The sequence below is a fragment of the Bufo gargarizans genome, chromosome 5 (assembly GCF_014858855.1).
Source record: "Bufo gargarizans isolate SCDJY-AF-19 chromosome 5, ASM1485885v1, whole genome shotgun sequence".
NCBI classification, from domain to species: domain Eukaryota; kingdom Metazoa; phylum Chordata; class Amphibia; order Anura; family Bufonidae; genus Bufo; species Bufo gargarizans.
Genome location: NC_058084.1, coordinates 245,028,824 through 245,045,799, shown reverse-complemented (window position 1 = coordinate 245,045,799; position 16,976 = coordinate 245,028,824). Strand labels below are relative to the sequence as shown.

Genomic DNA, 16,976 nt, shown 5'->3' with positions numbered 1-16,976 from the left:
AAGTCACCCCACAGCATCTCAATGGGATTCAAATCTGGACTTTGACTTGGCCATTCCAGGACTCTCCATTTCTTCTTTTTCAGCCAATCTTTGGTTGATTTACTAGTATGTTTTGGGTCATTGTCATGTTGCATGGTCCAGTTCCGCTTCAGCTTTAATTTTCTAACTGATGGTCTCACATGTTCTTCAAGCACCTTCTGATACACAGTAGAATTCATCGTGGATTCTATGATGGTGAGCTGACCAGGTCCTGCTGCAGCAAAGCAGCCCCAAACCATGACACTTCCACCTCCATGCTTCACAGTTGGTATGAGGTTCTTTTCTTGGAATGCTGTGTTTGGTTTACGCCAAACATGTCCTCTGCTGTTGTGTCCAAATAATTCAATTTTGGACTCATCTGTCCAAAGAACATTATTCCAGAAGTCCTGGTCTTTGTCAACTTTATCTCTGGCAAATGTCAGTCTGGCCTCGATGTTTCTCTTGGAAAGCAAAGGTTTCCTCCTTGCACACCTCCCATGCAAGTTAAACTTGTACAGTCTCTTTCTGATTGTAGAGGCATGTACTTCTACATCAACAGTAGCCAGAGCCTGCTGTAGTTCTCGAGATGACACTTTAGGGTTTTTGGAGACCTCTTTTAGCATCTTGCGGTCTGCTCTTGGGGTGAACTTGCTGGGGCGACCAGTCCTGGGCATGTTGGCAGTTGTTTTGAAAGCCCTCCACTTGTAGACTATCTTCCGGACAGTGGAATGGCTGATTTCAAAATCTTTTGAGATCTTTTTAAATCCCTTCCCAGACTCATAGGCTGCTACAATCTTTTTTCTGAAGTCCTCTGACAGCTCTTTTGCTCTCACCATGGTGCTCACTCTCACTTCAACAGTCAGGAGCACACCAAACTAAATGTCTGAGGTTTAAATAGGGCAAGCCTCATTCAACATGCAGAGTAACGATCTACTAATTATGTGCACCTGGTGTGATATACCTGTGTGAGATCTGAGCCAATTTAAGAGGGAATACATGTGAGGGTGTCCTATCTTTTTCCTCAGTTAGAATAGGCATTTTTGTAGAATGACATTTACAGAAGATCTTGAAAAGACTTTTCTTCAGTTTTCTTTGTTTAGTTGGATTACTTTAATCTCTCTGTATTGTTGAAACGGAGATGAAATAACCTTTTATTAAAAATGTTACAAAAAACCACATGCTTTCAAAGGGTGTCCTAATTTTTTCACATGACTGTAACTTCCAAAATGGCCAGATTATGTGAAAAAACACATTTGAAAAGCGCATCAATGTGAATAAGGATGTAAGTACAGTATACCCGGAAATAAACCAAACGTGTCCAAAGCATCCAACCTCCTGTTGAGCTAAGCCCTTCCATCCACAGGTCCTATATGTGAGATAAAAAGTGAAAATAAAAAAATATATTATCCAAATATATTTAGAGTTAAAAGAAAAAAACTGATTTTTTGACACCAATGACAACAAGGTCATAAAAATAGGGAATCATATGAATAGCCATGGTTTATACTCCACATTTATACCCCCCGGTTTGATCGTTTTCAATTTAAAGATCTATTCAGATTCCCATTTTTTGAGCATTTTTATGTGATAACCTCCTGTTCGCGGCAATGGGACATGGTCTATGATCATGAACCTGAGATCACCTTCCCCATGGCCCATGTTCGCGAAGTGGTGTGAGACTGGCAAGTCCTTGCGTTTTTTCCGTATAGAAAAGCGGTGTTGATTGAACCGGGATTTAAAGTCACATGTGGTCTCACCCACATATAGTAACTTGCATGGGCACCATAAAACATAAATGACATAACAAGAGTCACAAGTTAAATAAAATTTCAGAGGATAGGACACCCCTGTATTTGGATGAATGAAATCACGTCCCTACACCATGTACTTGCAATTCACACAGTGAAGGCAGGGGTAACTGCCACACTTCTTAGGGGCCAAAAGTAATTGGTATACACCTTTTTGTGAGCCAATGTCATTTTTCACTAGTTTGTCTTTAAGATTGCTGGCTCTTTTGTATGACATAATAGGTCTATTACAGAATTCAGGAATATTCTTATGTTCTGTAACGAGAATTGACCAGTATTGGTTAATAATTTTGCTGACTTTAGTACTGGCTTCACAAAAGGTGGATACAAAGGGTATTTTTTGGGATTGATTCCTCCTAGTGCCTTGAAAAAGGTCACCTCTATCTCTCTGGTTGGTACGACTCAATTGTTGTTGTAAAACGGATGCTGGATACCGCCTCTGTTTGAAAGATTGTGTCATTCTTTCTAAAGTTTTATCAAGTGTGGCGCTATCGCTCACTATCCTCTTGGCTCTGATAAATTAACTATACGGAAGTGACCGCGCCATCGTCCGGTGGTGAGCACTGTCATACCTTAGGACGGTGTTGCGGTCAGTAGGCTTCGTATAGACTTCAGTTTTTAACAGTGTGCCGATGCGCTGAACACTGACATCCAGAAAATGCAATTCACTTGTGGAAAAAGCCAATGTGAACTGTATGTCCGGAATTAAGCCATTTAAATAATTGTGAAACATGTGTAGTTCAGATAACAAAAATATTGTCTATGTATCTCCACCACCTCAGCACATGGCTGAAGTGGTGGGACACATAGACATGTTGTTCCTCCAAATGAGAGACAACCATGTTGGCGTACATTGGGGCCACATTCGTCCCCATGGCCGTCCCCCTAATTTGCATGTAGTAATCATCTCCAAAAAGGAAATAATTACTATGCAAGATTAATCGTAGTAAAGCGAGAAAAAAAGTTTTGGCCTCAATAGAATAACTCGAGTTAACCAGAGCAGAGTCCACAACTGCTATCCCAATATTATGCTGTATAGAGGTATACAGACTGACGATGTCGAAGGAAGCCAAGATGGCGTCCTCCGGCATCGTCACATCTGCTAACTTGCCCCAAAAAAATCGGTGGTATCTTTTATGTAAGATTTAGATTGTAATACATAATTTTGAAGAATTTTATCCCAAAAAATGGAGGCATTAATTAATAGAGAACCACGGCCAGAAACAATAGGTCTGCCGGATGGGCATTGTAAATTCTTATGAATTTTTGGTAGCAAATAAAATAGAGGAGTAACTGGATGATCTATCTGCAAAAACTGTCCCACCACTTCAGCCATGTGCTGAGGTGGTGGAGATACATAGACAATATTTTTGTTATCTGGAAGGGTTCAGTAGCTGAGCTACACATGTTTCACAATTATTTAAATTGCTTAATTCCGGACATACAGTTCACATTGGATTTTTCCACAAGTGAATTGCATTTTCTGGATGTCAGTGTTCAGCGCATCGGCACCCTGTTAAAAACTGAAGTCTATACAAAGCCTACTGACCGCAACACCGTCCTAAGGTATGACAGTGCTCACCCCCGGACTATGGTGCGGTCACTTCCGTTTAGTCAATTTATCAGAGCCAAGAGTATAGTGAGCGATAGCTCCACACTTGATAAAACTTTAGAAAGAATGACACAATCTTTCAAACAGAGGCGGTATACAGCATCCGTTTTACAACAACAATTGAGTCGTACCAACCAGAGAGATAGAGGTGACCTTTTTCATGGCACTAGGAGGAATCAATCCCAAAAAATACCCTTTGTATCCACCTTTTGTGAAGCCAGTACTAAAGTCAGCAAAATTATTAACCAATACTGGTCAATTCTCGGTACAAAACATAAGAATATTCCTGAATTCTGTAATAGACCTATTATGTCATACAAAAGAGCCAGCAATCCTAAAGACAAACTAGTGAAAAATGACATTGGCTCACAAAAAGGTGCATACCAATTACTTTTGGCCCCTAAGAAGTGTGGCAGTTACCCCTGCCTTCACTGTGTGAATTGCAAGTACATGGTGAAGGGACGTGATTTCATTCATCCAAATACAGGGGTGTCCTATCCTCTGAAATTTTATTTAACTTGTGACTCTTGTTATGTCATTTATGTTTTATGGTGCCCATGCAAGTTACTATATGTGGGTGAGACCACATGTGACTTTAAATCCCGGTTCAATCAGCACCGCTTTTCTATACAGAAAAAACGCAAGGACTTGCCAGTCTCACACCACTTCGCGAACATTGGCCATGGGGAAGGTGATCTCAGGTTCATGATCTTAGACCATGTCCCATTGCCGCGAACAGAAGGTAATCGCATAAAAATGCTCAAAAAACGGAAATCTGAATGGATCTTTAAATTGAAAACGATCAAACCGGGGGGTATAAATGTGGATTATAAACCATGGCTATTCATATGATTCCCTATTTTTATGACCTTGTTGTCATTGGTGTCGAAAAATCAGTTTTTTCTTTTAACTCTAAATATATTTGGATAATATATTTTTTTATTTTCACTTTTTATCTCACATATAGGACCTGTGGATGGAAGGGCTTAGCTCAACAGGAGGTTGGATGCTTTGGACACGTGCGGTTTATTTCCGGGTATACTGTACTTACATCCTTATTCACATTGATGCGCTTTTCAAATGTGTTTTTTCACATAATCTGGCCATTTTGGAAGTTATCTGCCTGTTAAGGGTTAATGATGGGAGCAGCAGGGCAACAGCTGCCGCTGGTCCCCTCCTCTCTCGCTCGTATATTCCGGATGACAGTGCATCGTAAGATAGCACGTCACCCGGGAGTGTACCCTGGGTAGATCATCCTGATGTACAATTGGCCTATACATATTATACTGTATTTGTATTACGCGCTTTACCTAAGCTGCATATGACGCGAGGTGTCATGTGATGGACCTCTCGCGAACACGTGATTATTCCTCCAGTGACGTCACGGACATGCGCAGCTTCAGTTCCGGGACGCTGTATCCATGTGGCATATGCTTGCAACTTTGTATCCGCCTACCATTCAGCTCGTCTGATTCCATGCCTGGCCCTCCTACGGTGTCACACACACAGGTGACAATTACTCACTGTTGATTATCACTTATGCGAAGCATGTATATATTTAATGTACTGATGTACTCTTATGTTTGAGACATATGGATTTATATGTTTTATAACACCTTTTTTCGAATATGATGCTTCAATATATTTATATGAAATGTTTTGTATCCTTTTTTGAATATTATTGATTAAGTATCACTTATGTATGCTAATTTGACACGATCACATAAAACCCCACAGTTGTATATGATGCATTGCTTGAAAATGGTCCCAGTAAGCGGACCGAAACGTCGCTGCTTGGGTGAATAAAGGATCCCACATTTTTTTCACCATTGGATGTGCTGCGGTGGATTTATTTCTTCTACATTGACGCGACACTGCGGTAGAGTGTTGACATCGCTGGCACCCAGTACCCGTTACAAGGTGTGCTGCCCTGAACTTCTGTTGTTCATATATATATATATATATATATATATATATAAATATTTATACTAGCTGATGATCCGGCGTTGCTCGGGTATTTATTTATTGCAATTTTAGATTTAAATAACAGTGACTTTCACAATTGCCTCCCCTTTAACATTGACTGCCCCTTTAACAGTGACTTTCACAGTGGCCGCCTTTTTAACCCCTTAGGGACCGGGCTCATTTTCACCTTAAGGACCAGGCCATTTTTTTTGCAAATCTGACCAGTGTCAGTTTATGTGGTGATAACTTTAAAACGCTTTGACTTATACAGGCCATTCTGAGATTGTTTTTTTTTTGTCACATACTTACTTACATACATGTACTTCATGCCACTGTTAAAATGGAGTAAAAAAATCATTTTTATCTATAAAAAAATACCAAATTTGCCCAAAATTTGGAAAAATTAGCAAATTTCCAAGTTTCAATTTCTCTATTTCTATAATACATAGTAGTGCTGCATCTTTTTGGGGTCCTTCCCTTTCTTGCTGTCTAGGGGACTTGACCTGGAAAATGTTGCCCTGGTACAACACGGGAACCATAACTTCCTTAAGTACTGGGACCCTCTCCGGCCTGGCATAGAAAATTTGGGCCTCGATAACAACATCTTGGAACTGAAGGAAAGTTCCTCTGTGGCCTGAAGAATGAAATAGCATGTATACATTGCATATTGCCATCTGTACAATGTGTACGGCAGCTTTTTGTATCCACCCCTCCCATGTGCCTGTTGTAGTCCAGGATACAAACTGGTTAGGGGATAGTGGTTGTGGTACGTCGTACAGGAGCAGGGGAGCTGGCATTAGTGTGAATGGTGGTCAGTATAAGGACTTCCCTCTTGTCCTTGTACTTAACCACCAGCACGTTATCCTGGAGGAGAGCCCTACTTTCACCCATTCTCAGTGGTTGCACTACCAGGGATCTAGGGAGGCCTCTCTGATTTTTGTGCACTGTGCCGCAAGCCACAGTACCTCTGGCAGTTAGGGACTTGAATATGAGTATGCTGGTATAATAGTTATCCATTTAGAGGTGGTAACCCTTATCCAGCAGTGGGTGCAGCAAGTCCCACACTAGTTTCCCACTAACTCCTAGGGCGGATGGGCATTCTGGGGGTTCAATCCGGGAGTCTTTCCCTTCATAAACGCGGAACTTGTGGGTGTACCCGGAGCTGCAGGGGGACGGTGCAGCACCATGCTGCCCTTAGTCAGCATGGCTGCCTACCGGTAAGAGCAGACATGGTGCCGCAAATCCCCCCTGATAGTTCCCCAGAACCCCACAAACCTCCCGCCGTACATGTACGGCGCTGGGCGTTAAGGGGTTAAGGATTATAACGTACACTATTGCACTGCTTGATAAAGACTACCTTAAGTCGAAACATCGTTAACCTCCCTGGCGGTATGATTATGTCAGGAATTTTGTACCAAAAGTGGTAGAATTTTTTGCATGGAAATTTGGTGTTATGTATAGTAGGCCTGCAATTCTTAGTAATTACTTACTAAACTAATTACTTACTTACTAAAGTTTGAAACACAAAATCATGAATTATAATCTAATTAATTTTATTCAATAATTTTATTCAATTTTATTCAATAATGTAATAAAGAATAATGAAATGTGTCAAACAAAGAAAAATCAATAAATATCCTGAGTGTGATAAATTTTGAAACATGGGACTGCACAAAGTCCGACGTCACAATCAGGACAATGGAAACTGGTTTATTTTCAGACTTTCTTTCCATTGCCATCTCTCTTTGAGCAGCAAACCACGAACATCCTGGTAGGTGCTGCCTTTTTTGGAGTTGGCTGGATGTAGTCCATAAAGTGGCGACCAGTCAGGCGTTCTGGGTTGACAACGTCAACAGCACGACGTCCAGGTCTGTTCACAGATACTGATGGCGTCTGGTGGTTGACAAAAATCCGTTCAACCACCTTCCATATAAAGTCAGAATGAACAAGAGGCTTGTCACTCTTTGCTCTGTACAGAATGTAAGCATTCCAAAGGCATTGTTCCAGAAGATGTCTGAAGATCTTCTTATAATATTTTTTTTGCTGTTTGCGCATAGCTGGATAAAATGTAATTGCCTGATTGGCTCTGTCGACACCTCCAATGGTGTAATTATAGTCTATCACGACTTGCGGCTTCAGCACATCTTTCCTACCTTTTGTGTGGACCATGGCAGTAGAAGTATTGTGCACAGTACTCATGAGACACACGTCCTTCTTGTCTCGCCATCGCATTGCCATCATCTTACCCTTCTGCCAGGCAACCATTTCTCCGATTTTGAGTTTATTCTTGGCAAACATAGATGGCATATCACGTCGGTTAGGCCTAACGGTACCATATGCATCAGTCTTGTTTTGTAGCAAAACCTCATACAGTTCCGGAGACGTGTAGAAATTGTCCGTGGTCACACAATATCCCTGGTTGAGCAATGGCTCCAGCAGTGTAAGGACAGATGATGTTGCCATCCCATAGCCGCTGTTCCTGGGGTTGAACTTCGTGCCTTTACTGGTATAAATGAACAAATTCCAGATGTACCCAGTGGATGACTCGCAGAGCATGTAGGATTTGATGCCAAACCGCGCTCTTTTGGATGCAATGTACTGTATCCAGCTTAGGCGTCCCTTGTTGGCCATCAAACTTTCGTTGACGCTGACATCCCTTCCTGGCACGTAGGTGCGCTGGAAATTGCTCACAATCATTTGCCATACCTCCCAGATTTTTTTTAGTTTGGGCGCAGGATGCGTGGCCTCATCAAATTCTTTTTTGTTTATGATGTGGAAATACTTCATGATGAGGGAAAACCGGTATTCTGACCTCGCGGTGCCAAAAAATGGAGTGGCCAGTAACTTATTGGTGGTCCAGTACCATTTCTGGAGAGGTTTCCCAATCACCCCCTGAAAAATGATGAGTCCCAGAAACTGCCACATGTCCTCTTTGGTCACCGGTTCCCACTTTCTGCTTCTGGAAAACGTGCCATGCTGCGTAGCGGATTGCTGCTGTTGGTATCGATTTGTCTCCGTGACAATTTTTTCAATTACCTCCTCAGTAAGGAATAATTGCAGGTATGCCAGAGGGTTGTCACGCTCAACATCTGCCTTCATCCCAGGTGATCCAGTGAACGGGAATCTTCTACCTGGTCTGTATCGCAGTCAATAGGGCACCAAGTGCGCACATGGCTGAGGTCAGGTGCAGGATCATCGCCGTTGTCACTTTCTAGATCAGTGTCAGTGTCAGGCGACAAATCTCCCCACGACTCACTATCTCTCAGTTCTGCAAGCACCTCAGTGTCACTGTCGCTGTCACTCAACTGGTCAAAACACACTTTTGTAGTACAGTGGTGCTTTTTTGAAGCCATGTTATAAATAAGCACAAATGGCAGGCAAGGGGCACTTTACAGTGATCAACTGTCAGATCTGAGGTGATACAGTGCAATCCTCTCAGATTACAATGTATTACCTCTTTTATGTGTGTGTGTCACTTTATAATTTTGAATTTCCCGCCCAGTTCCGCTCCCATGCGGCGCAGTGCTCGCAGGGAACGGAACCAGGAAGTCAGATGCCGGCCTGCGCTCTCGCTTGCAATCACAGCGGAGAAGGTAAGGGGAGTCCGCTGACAACTTTTCAATGTTACCCCGAGCGTGACTCGGGGTTACCTCTCCTGGCAGTGAAAATAAACCCCGAGTTACGCTCGGGAATACCGCTAGGAAGATTAAGGTTAGATGACGGGCTATTTTTATAGAGCAGGTTGCTACAGTGGTGACAATAAAAAATATGTCTACTTTTTTGGTTGTTTGTTTCAGTTTTACATTGTGTCTCCATACTCTGAAAGCCATTTTATTTTTTATTTTTTTTGGTCTGGATGAGATGACGTTTTGATTTGTGCTACTTTGTAGTGCATATGACTTTTTGATCACTTGCTATTACATCTTTTTGTGATCCTTTTTTGAGAGTTTTTTTATTTTTGTTTTTAAAGGTGTCCATCTGAGGGGTTACTTCGTGTGATATTTTTATATAGCTGGTTGTTACAGATGCGGCAAGACCTAATTTGTTTCCTTATCTTTTAGTTATTTCCGTTTTACACATTAAAAGCATTGTTGAAACAAAAACAATTTATGTTTTAGTGGCTCATTTTTGGCCGAATGAAATGACAGATTGGTACTATTTTGGGGGGCATATGCCTTTTTGATAGCTTGGTGTTGCACTTTTAGTGATGTAAGGTGACAAATATTTATTAATATTTTTTAATGTTTTTATTTTTGCAGTGTTCACCTGAGGGATTAGGTCATGTGATATTTTTATAGATATGGTCGTTATGGACACTGCAATACCAAATATGTCTGTTTTTCTATTTATTTATTTATTTTTTAAGTGTTTATACTCATTGACAATTTGCATCTCAATACGTTAGTTAATGATATTTATGATGATTATATAGTTTATTAGTTTGTGATATTTCAGTAGAGTATAATTTTATTTTGTTTGTTACTTAGTGATAGTTCAATAGAGTTTAATATTTATTTGTTAAGTTTTAATGTAGATTAAAGAGTTATTGTCCAGTGTTCTTGTATTGTATTACTGTATTGTATGTTGTCCCTTCATTGTTGGCCCTTTTAATGTTTATGTACATGTTATGGATACATAATCATATTGCTATTGTGCAAATATTTACCCTCCTGGCAGGGGCTGGTGATCTCCTCCTTTTCCTCCTCCTGAGATGGGGCGGTGCTGGAGGGTCCACCTCTATAACTTCTCCCACATCTGGTGGGGGTGGCTCAATGGGCTGGGAGGGTCCGGCCTCCTCCTCCTCTTCCTCGTCAACCTCCACCACCTCCACGCCCTCCACCGATGGCCTTCCCTGAATGGAGGAAATAGGAACTCCTGCAATCACAGAATGTTCGGATGTTAGAGAAACAACTCAGAAATCTTAACTTTAAATTTCAAGAAATTCCAATATAGAGGGATCTATATATAATTACAGTGGCTGCCAGCATTATGCCGCTTAACTCAATAAAAAATAAACAGCCTGCAAACAGACATCCCCTCCACAGTGTCTTGATGAAACAATAGGGAGAGAGGAGACCCATGTGATGGGATTATCTCCTGAGTGTATCATAGCATGATCTACTTCTCTACACCGGAGTCGGCTACTTCTTAATCCCATCACTAACACAATAGAACAAAGGGACAAATAAACTAACACATTCATTGGGAGTCTCAGTCCAGAGTTAACCCTTATTGCATTTATGGATTCACACCATGCAACTTTAATAGAGAATAGAAAAGATGTGGCCTATAAACTCAACCAAAAATATAATGGTTTATAGTTCCCTCTAACCCAAATTGGTCAGAGTGGGGGTCTCCATAGTCCTGGGTCCATAGTACATAGGAAGGATGCTAGCCCTCAGACTTCTACTGCAGACCCAGTGATGGTTTAGTCCGTCACTTGTACGAAATCAGCTGGTTACATCTGAAATCTCTATTGCGCTGTGTGTTCAAATATATATATACATATATATATATATATATATATATATATATATATAAATATATATATATATATATATATACACACACACATACACATACAACCACAGCTAGGTTGAGATGTTTGATGTAATTTGGTTAATTTGGGGTGTGTCCCACCAGGTACTAATTAATCAGTTGTAAAGGGATGAAATACTTATTTGCATTACTGCATATACAGTACCTTCCAAAAATATTAACCCCCCCGCCCCTTGACTTTTTGCTAATTTTGGTACATTACAGCCTTCTGTTCAAGGATTTGTTAATCTGAATTTTATGTTATGGATCAGAACACAATAGTGAAGTCGGTGAAGTGAAATGAGAAAACTATATAAATCTAAATATTGTTTAGAAATAGAAAACAGAAAATTGGCATGTGCGTATGTATTCACCCCCTTTGTTAGGAAGCCCATAAAAAGCTCTGGTGCAACCTATTACTTTCAGAAGTCACATAATTAGTGAAATGATGTCCATCTATGGGCAATCTAAGTGTCACATGATCTGTCATTACATATACGCACCTATTTTGAAAGGCCCCAGAGGCTGCAACACCTAAGCAAGAGGCATCACTAACCAAACATTGACATGAAGACAAAGAAACTCTCCAAACAAGTAAGGGACAATGTTGTTGAGAAGTACAAGTCAGGGTTAGGTTATAAAATATATCAAAATCTTTGATGATACCCAGGAGCACCATCAAATCTATGATAACCAAATGGAAAAAACATGGCACAACAGCAAACCTGCCAAGAGACGTCTGCCCACCAAAACTCACGGACCATGCAAGGAGGGCATTAATTAGAGAGGCTGCACAGAGACTTAAGGTAACCCTGGAGGAGCTGCAGAGTTCCACAGCAGAGGCTGGAGTATCTATACATAGGAAGACAATAAGCCATACACTCCATAGTGTTGGTCTTTATGGCAGAGGGCCAGAAGTATGCCATTACTTTCAACTAAAAACAAAAAGGCACTGTCACGAGGGTGTCAAGAGCCACGTCTCACTCCATTGTACCCGGGGTCAGGAAGTCGCAGCGGGTGGCTGCGCGCTCTATGTCTAAAGATCACGCTGTTTCTTAATGATAGTTTTCTGTGTTTGCCTTACTATCCTTTTTGTCTCACTCAGGGATCCGTAGCTTCTCCTCCTCAGCTGTTTCTTGTCTGTCACTCCCAATCTCCTTATATTCTCCTCTCTCACTTCTCTGGTTGCCAGATATAGAGCTTCCTGTCTGGACTTCTATACTGACCCACTGGAGCTGGGAATCCTGGTTGTTGTTCCAGAGTGTTCCCCTCTGGATCCCTGTTGGGCTTTTTGTTGTCTTCTGTTGTCGCCCACCTGGGATTATATGTTGTCTGTATTGTCTGTCCTCCCCTTGGTGTTTTCCTTTAGAGTTAGTGGTGCGGACTAGTGTTCCCACCGCCCTATTCACTATATAGGGCTCATCTTAGGGAAAGCCAGGGTTTTAGGCATGCGATCGGCGTACGGGTGAGGAACCCGTCTAGGGACGTCAGGGCAGTCAGGTGCCAGCCTCCAGGTGAGATAGGGGTCACCACCTTTCCCTCTCCCTTGGACAGAGCCTTCCCTTTTCCCTCCCTTTGTGTCACGTATGTGATAGGCACGCCGGTTGTGATATTATATCTGGCCTTTATTTATTTTTTCTCTCTCTATTTAGAATCCAGTATGGATCCTATTGCTGCTTTGGCAAAACAACTTCAAGGCCTGTCTTTGGAGGTGGCAGGATTGAAGGCGTCGGTCCTCCAGCAACAGCAGCAAATGCAGCAGACCGCAAGCCCAGCGGTTGCCATGGGTAACCAGGTTGCTGCAGAACCCAAGGTTGTTCTTCCTGACAGATGTTCTGGGGGAAGGGACAAGTTTCTGACGTTCCGTGAGGCCTGTAAATTATATTTTAAGCTGCGCCCTTACTCCTCTGGTAATGAAGAACAGCGGGTGGGGGTTGTTATTTCCCTGCTGCAGGGGGACCCGCAATCCTGGGCATTCTCTTTACCCACTGATTCCCAGGCTCTCCGGTCAGTGGATTAATTTTTTGGGGCCTTGGGTCTCATATATGATGACCCTGACCGAGTCTCCCTGGCTGAGTCGAAGTTACGGAGACTCCTACAGGGAGATCGGCCAGCAGAGGAATTTTGCTCAGAGTTCCGTAGGTGGGCTACGGATACTCAGTGGAACGACCCGGCTCTCAGGAGTCAGTTCTGCTCTGGGTTATCCGAAAGGGTTAAGGATGCGCTTGCGCCATATGAGACTCCCCTTTCCCTTGATGCTGTTATGTCCTTTTCTATCAGAATAGATAGACGTCTTAGGGAGAGATTGAAAATTCCTGAGCAATTGGTAACCTCTCCCAAGCAGCAGTTAGTCTGTACTGACCTAGACGAGCCAATGCAGCTAGGAGGAACTACTCGTCAGGTCCATCCTCCTGAGGCTCGCCGTAGGCGTGGGGCTTGTTTTTTTCTGTGGGGAAAGGGGTCATTTCATTAATGTCTGTCCTTCCTTTCTCAAAAACAAAAGACCGTCTGAACCACTAACCCCAGGCTGTGCTGAGGATGTCAGCCGGGGGGTATACGTGTCCTCCATACGAACATCTCAATTTGTGTTGCCAGCGGTTATTGTTTTTGGTGTTAAGACGGAGACTATTTCTTTCTTTTTAGACAGTGGAGCAGGGGTAAATTTGGACATTTCAAGACATTTTTTCAGAAAAGGGTTGTCAGAAGTTACCACTTCACCGACCTTATGATTGCCCGGTTAACCTGATTCCCGGTGCAAAATTACCCAAGACCAGGTTATATAATCTTTCGGGTCCCGAGAGACAAGCCATGAAAGATTATATCTCTGAGAGTCTGGCTAAGGGACACATCAGACCCTCTTCTTCACCCGTGGCTGCAGGGTTTTTTTTTGTTAAAAAGAAAGATGGGGGCCTGCGTCCTTGCCTAAATTTCTGCGAGCTAAACCGGATAACCATCCGAGACCCATAGCCTCTTCCTCTCATTCCTAACCTTTTTAATCAGATTGCGGGTGCTAAGTGGTTCTCCAAACTTGATCTTAGGGGGGCCTACAATCTGATTCGTATCAAGGAAGGGGATGAGTGGAAGACAGCTTTTAACACCCCTTAGGGGCATTATGAAAATGTTGTCATGCCTTTAGGTCTGACCAATGCTTCTGCTGTCTTCCAACATTTTGTTAATGATATTTTTAGTCATCTTATCAGCAGGTTTGTGGTGATATACCTAGATGATATCTTAATTTATTCGGCTGATCTGAAAACACATGAAGTACATGTCAGACAGGTACTGCAGGTCCTACGAACGAATAAATTATATGCGAAAATTGAAAAGTGTGTCTTCGCCGTTCAGGAAATACAGTTCCTAGGATATCTATTATCTGCTTCAGGTTTCCGTATGGATCCTAGGAAGGTCCAGGCAATTTTAGATTGGGATCTTCCTGAGAACCTTAAAGATCTACAACGGTTTTTGGGTTTCGCAAATTTCTATAGAAAGTTCATTAAAAATTATTCAGTGATCGTGAAACCCCTTACTGACATGACTAGGAAGGGGACTGATTTTTCTAAATGGTCTGACGCTGCTAAAATTGCATTTTCCTCTCTAAAAGAGAGATTTACTTCGGCACCTGTTCTAATTCAACCTGATGTCTACCAGCCTATTATTGTTGAAGTCGATGCGTCAGAGGTGGGAGTGGGGGCTGTACTGTCTCAGGGTCCGTCTCCTGGCAAATGGCGTCCTTGCGCTTTCTTTTCCAAAAAATTATCTACAGCTGAGAAAAACTATGATATTGGAAATAGGGAACTATTAGCGATTAAACTAGCATTTGAAGAATGGCGTCACTTCTTAGAGGGAGCAATCCACCCCGTCACGGTGATTACGGATCACAAAAACCTTCTGTACCTCGAATCGGCTAAGCGTCTCACCCCTAGACAAGCTAGGTGGTCGCTAATTTTTACCAGGTTTTACTTTCTCATCACCTATCGTCCTGGGGCAAAAAATACCAAGTCAGACGCATTATCTCGTAGTTTCCCTGGAGGGGGTTATGTTAGTGATCCGGTACCCATTTTACAAAGAGGAGTGGTTGTGTCTGCTGTACACTCTGTTCTGGAGGGGAAGGTGTTAGAGGCCCAGGGGGACACCCCAGGCTCTTGCCCCTCAGAGAAATTGTTTGTACCGTTAAACCTGCGTCTCGAATTATTAAAGGAACATCATAATTCGGCACTTGCTGGGCACCCGGGTAGTAAAGCAACCTTGGAGCTATTGTCTTGTCGTTTTTGGTGGCCAAGGTTGCGTCAGGATGTAATGGATTTTGTGTCTACTTGTTCTACTTGTGCACGCGCGAAAGTCTCTCATACACGTCCTGCAGGGTCTTTATTGCCACTTGTCATTCCCAATAGGCCATGGACACATCTGTCAATGGATTTCATCACTGACTTACCTTTGTCTGCAGGTAAAACAGTTATCTTGGTTGTAGTAGACAGGTTTAGCAAAATAGTACACTTCATTGCATTACCCGCACTTCCTAATGCTAAGACTCTTGCTCAGGTGTTCATCAGTGAAATCGTGAAGCTTCAAGGGGTCCCTTCCGATGTGGTTTCGGATCGGGGAACCCAATTTATTTCTAAGTTTTGGAAAGCTTTTTGTTCCCGTTTGGGGGTACACTTATCTTTTTCCTCAGCTTTCCATCCTCAGTCGAATGGACAGACTGAGCGTTCCAACCAAAACCTTGAGACATATCTAAGGTGTTTTGTGTCTGAAAATCAAGAGGTGTGGTCATCATATTTACCGTTAGCCGAGTTTAACATAAATAATCGCCGTCAGGAATCCACTGGCAAGTCACCATTTCTTGGTGCATATGGTTTTCAAATCCCCAATTCTGTACTTTCAAAGAGGGGGGGGGGTCTTCTGGGGTTCCTGAAGAGGAACGGTTTTCTTCATCTCTTTCATCTGTATGGCAGAAGGTGCAAGCTAACTTGAAAAATATGGGAGGTAAATATAAATGCATGGCTGATAATAAACGGTCGCCAGGTCTGGACCTAGGAGTGAATGACTATGTGTGGTTATCTACTAGGAATATTAAGTTGAAGGTTCCCTCTTGGAAACTGGGTCCTAGGTTCATTGGTCCTTACAAAATAGTAGCCGTCATTAACCCCGTGGCTTTTCGCCTGGAGCTACCTCAGACTTTTAAGATCCATAACGTCTTCCATAAGTCGTTACTCAAGAAGTATGTTCCACCTCTAGAACCATCACCACTGCCACCCCCTCCTGTTATTGTGGATGGTAATCTGGAGTTTCAAATATCCAAAATTGTTGATTCTCGTCTGGTCCACCGCTCTCTTCAGTATCTGGTGCATTGGAGGGGTTACAGCCCCGAGGAAAGAATGTGGGTTCCAGCGTCAGAGGTAAACGCCAACAGGTTAGTTCAGGCTTTCCATGCCTCTCATCCTGAGAGACCTGGTCCTGAGTGTCCGGAGGCCCCTCGTAGAAAGGGGTGTACTGTCACGAGGGTGTCAAGAGCCACGTCTCACTCCGTTGTACCCGGGGTCAGGAAGTCGCAGCGGGTGGCTGCGCGCTCTATGTCTAAAGATCACGCTGTTTCTTAATGATAGTTTTCTGTGTTTGCCTTACTATCCTTTTTGTCTCACTCAGGGATCCGTAGCTTCTCCTCCTCAGCTGTTTCTTGTCTGTCACTCCCAATCTCCTTATATTCTCCTCTCTCACTTCTCTAGTTGCCAGATATAGAGCTTCCTGCCTGGACTTCTATACTGACCCACTGGAGCTGGGAATCCTGGTTGTTGTTCCAGAGTGTTCCCCTCCGGATCCTTGTTGGGCTTTTTGTTGTCTTCTGTTGTTGCCCACCTGGGATTATATGTTGTCTGTATTGTCTGTCCTCCCCTTGGTGTTTTCCTTTAGAGTTAGTGGTGTGGACTAGTGTTCCCACCACCCTATTCACTATCTAGGGCTCATCTTAGGGAAAGCCAGGGTTTTAGGCATGCGATCGGCGTACGGGTGAGGAACCCGTCTAGGGACGTCAGGGCAGT

General features: G+C 42.8%; 1 protein-coding gene across 1 annotated transcript; it reads right to left on the bottom strand.

Annotated features, from left to right (window-relative positions):
- Window positions 1–7,119: 7,119 nt before the first annotated feature.
- On the bottom strand, window positions 7,120–8,502 carry LOC122939403 (piggyBac transposable element-derived protein 4-like). Its single transcript, XM_044295471.1, has 2 exons — window positions 7,650–8,502; window positions 7,120–7,556 (listed from the first exon to the last, which is right to left on the bottom strand). The coding sequence occupies exons 1-2, from the start codon at window positions 8,500–8,502 to the stop codon at window positions 7,120–7,122; spliced, it is 1,290 nt and encodes a 429-aa protein (XP_044151406.1).
- Window positions 8,503–16,976: the final 8,474 nt, after the last annotated feature.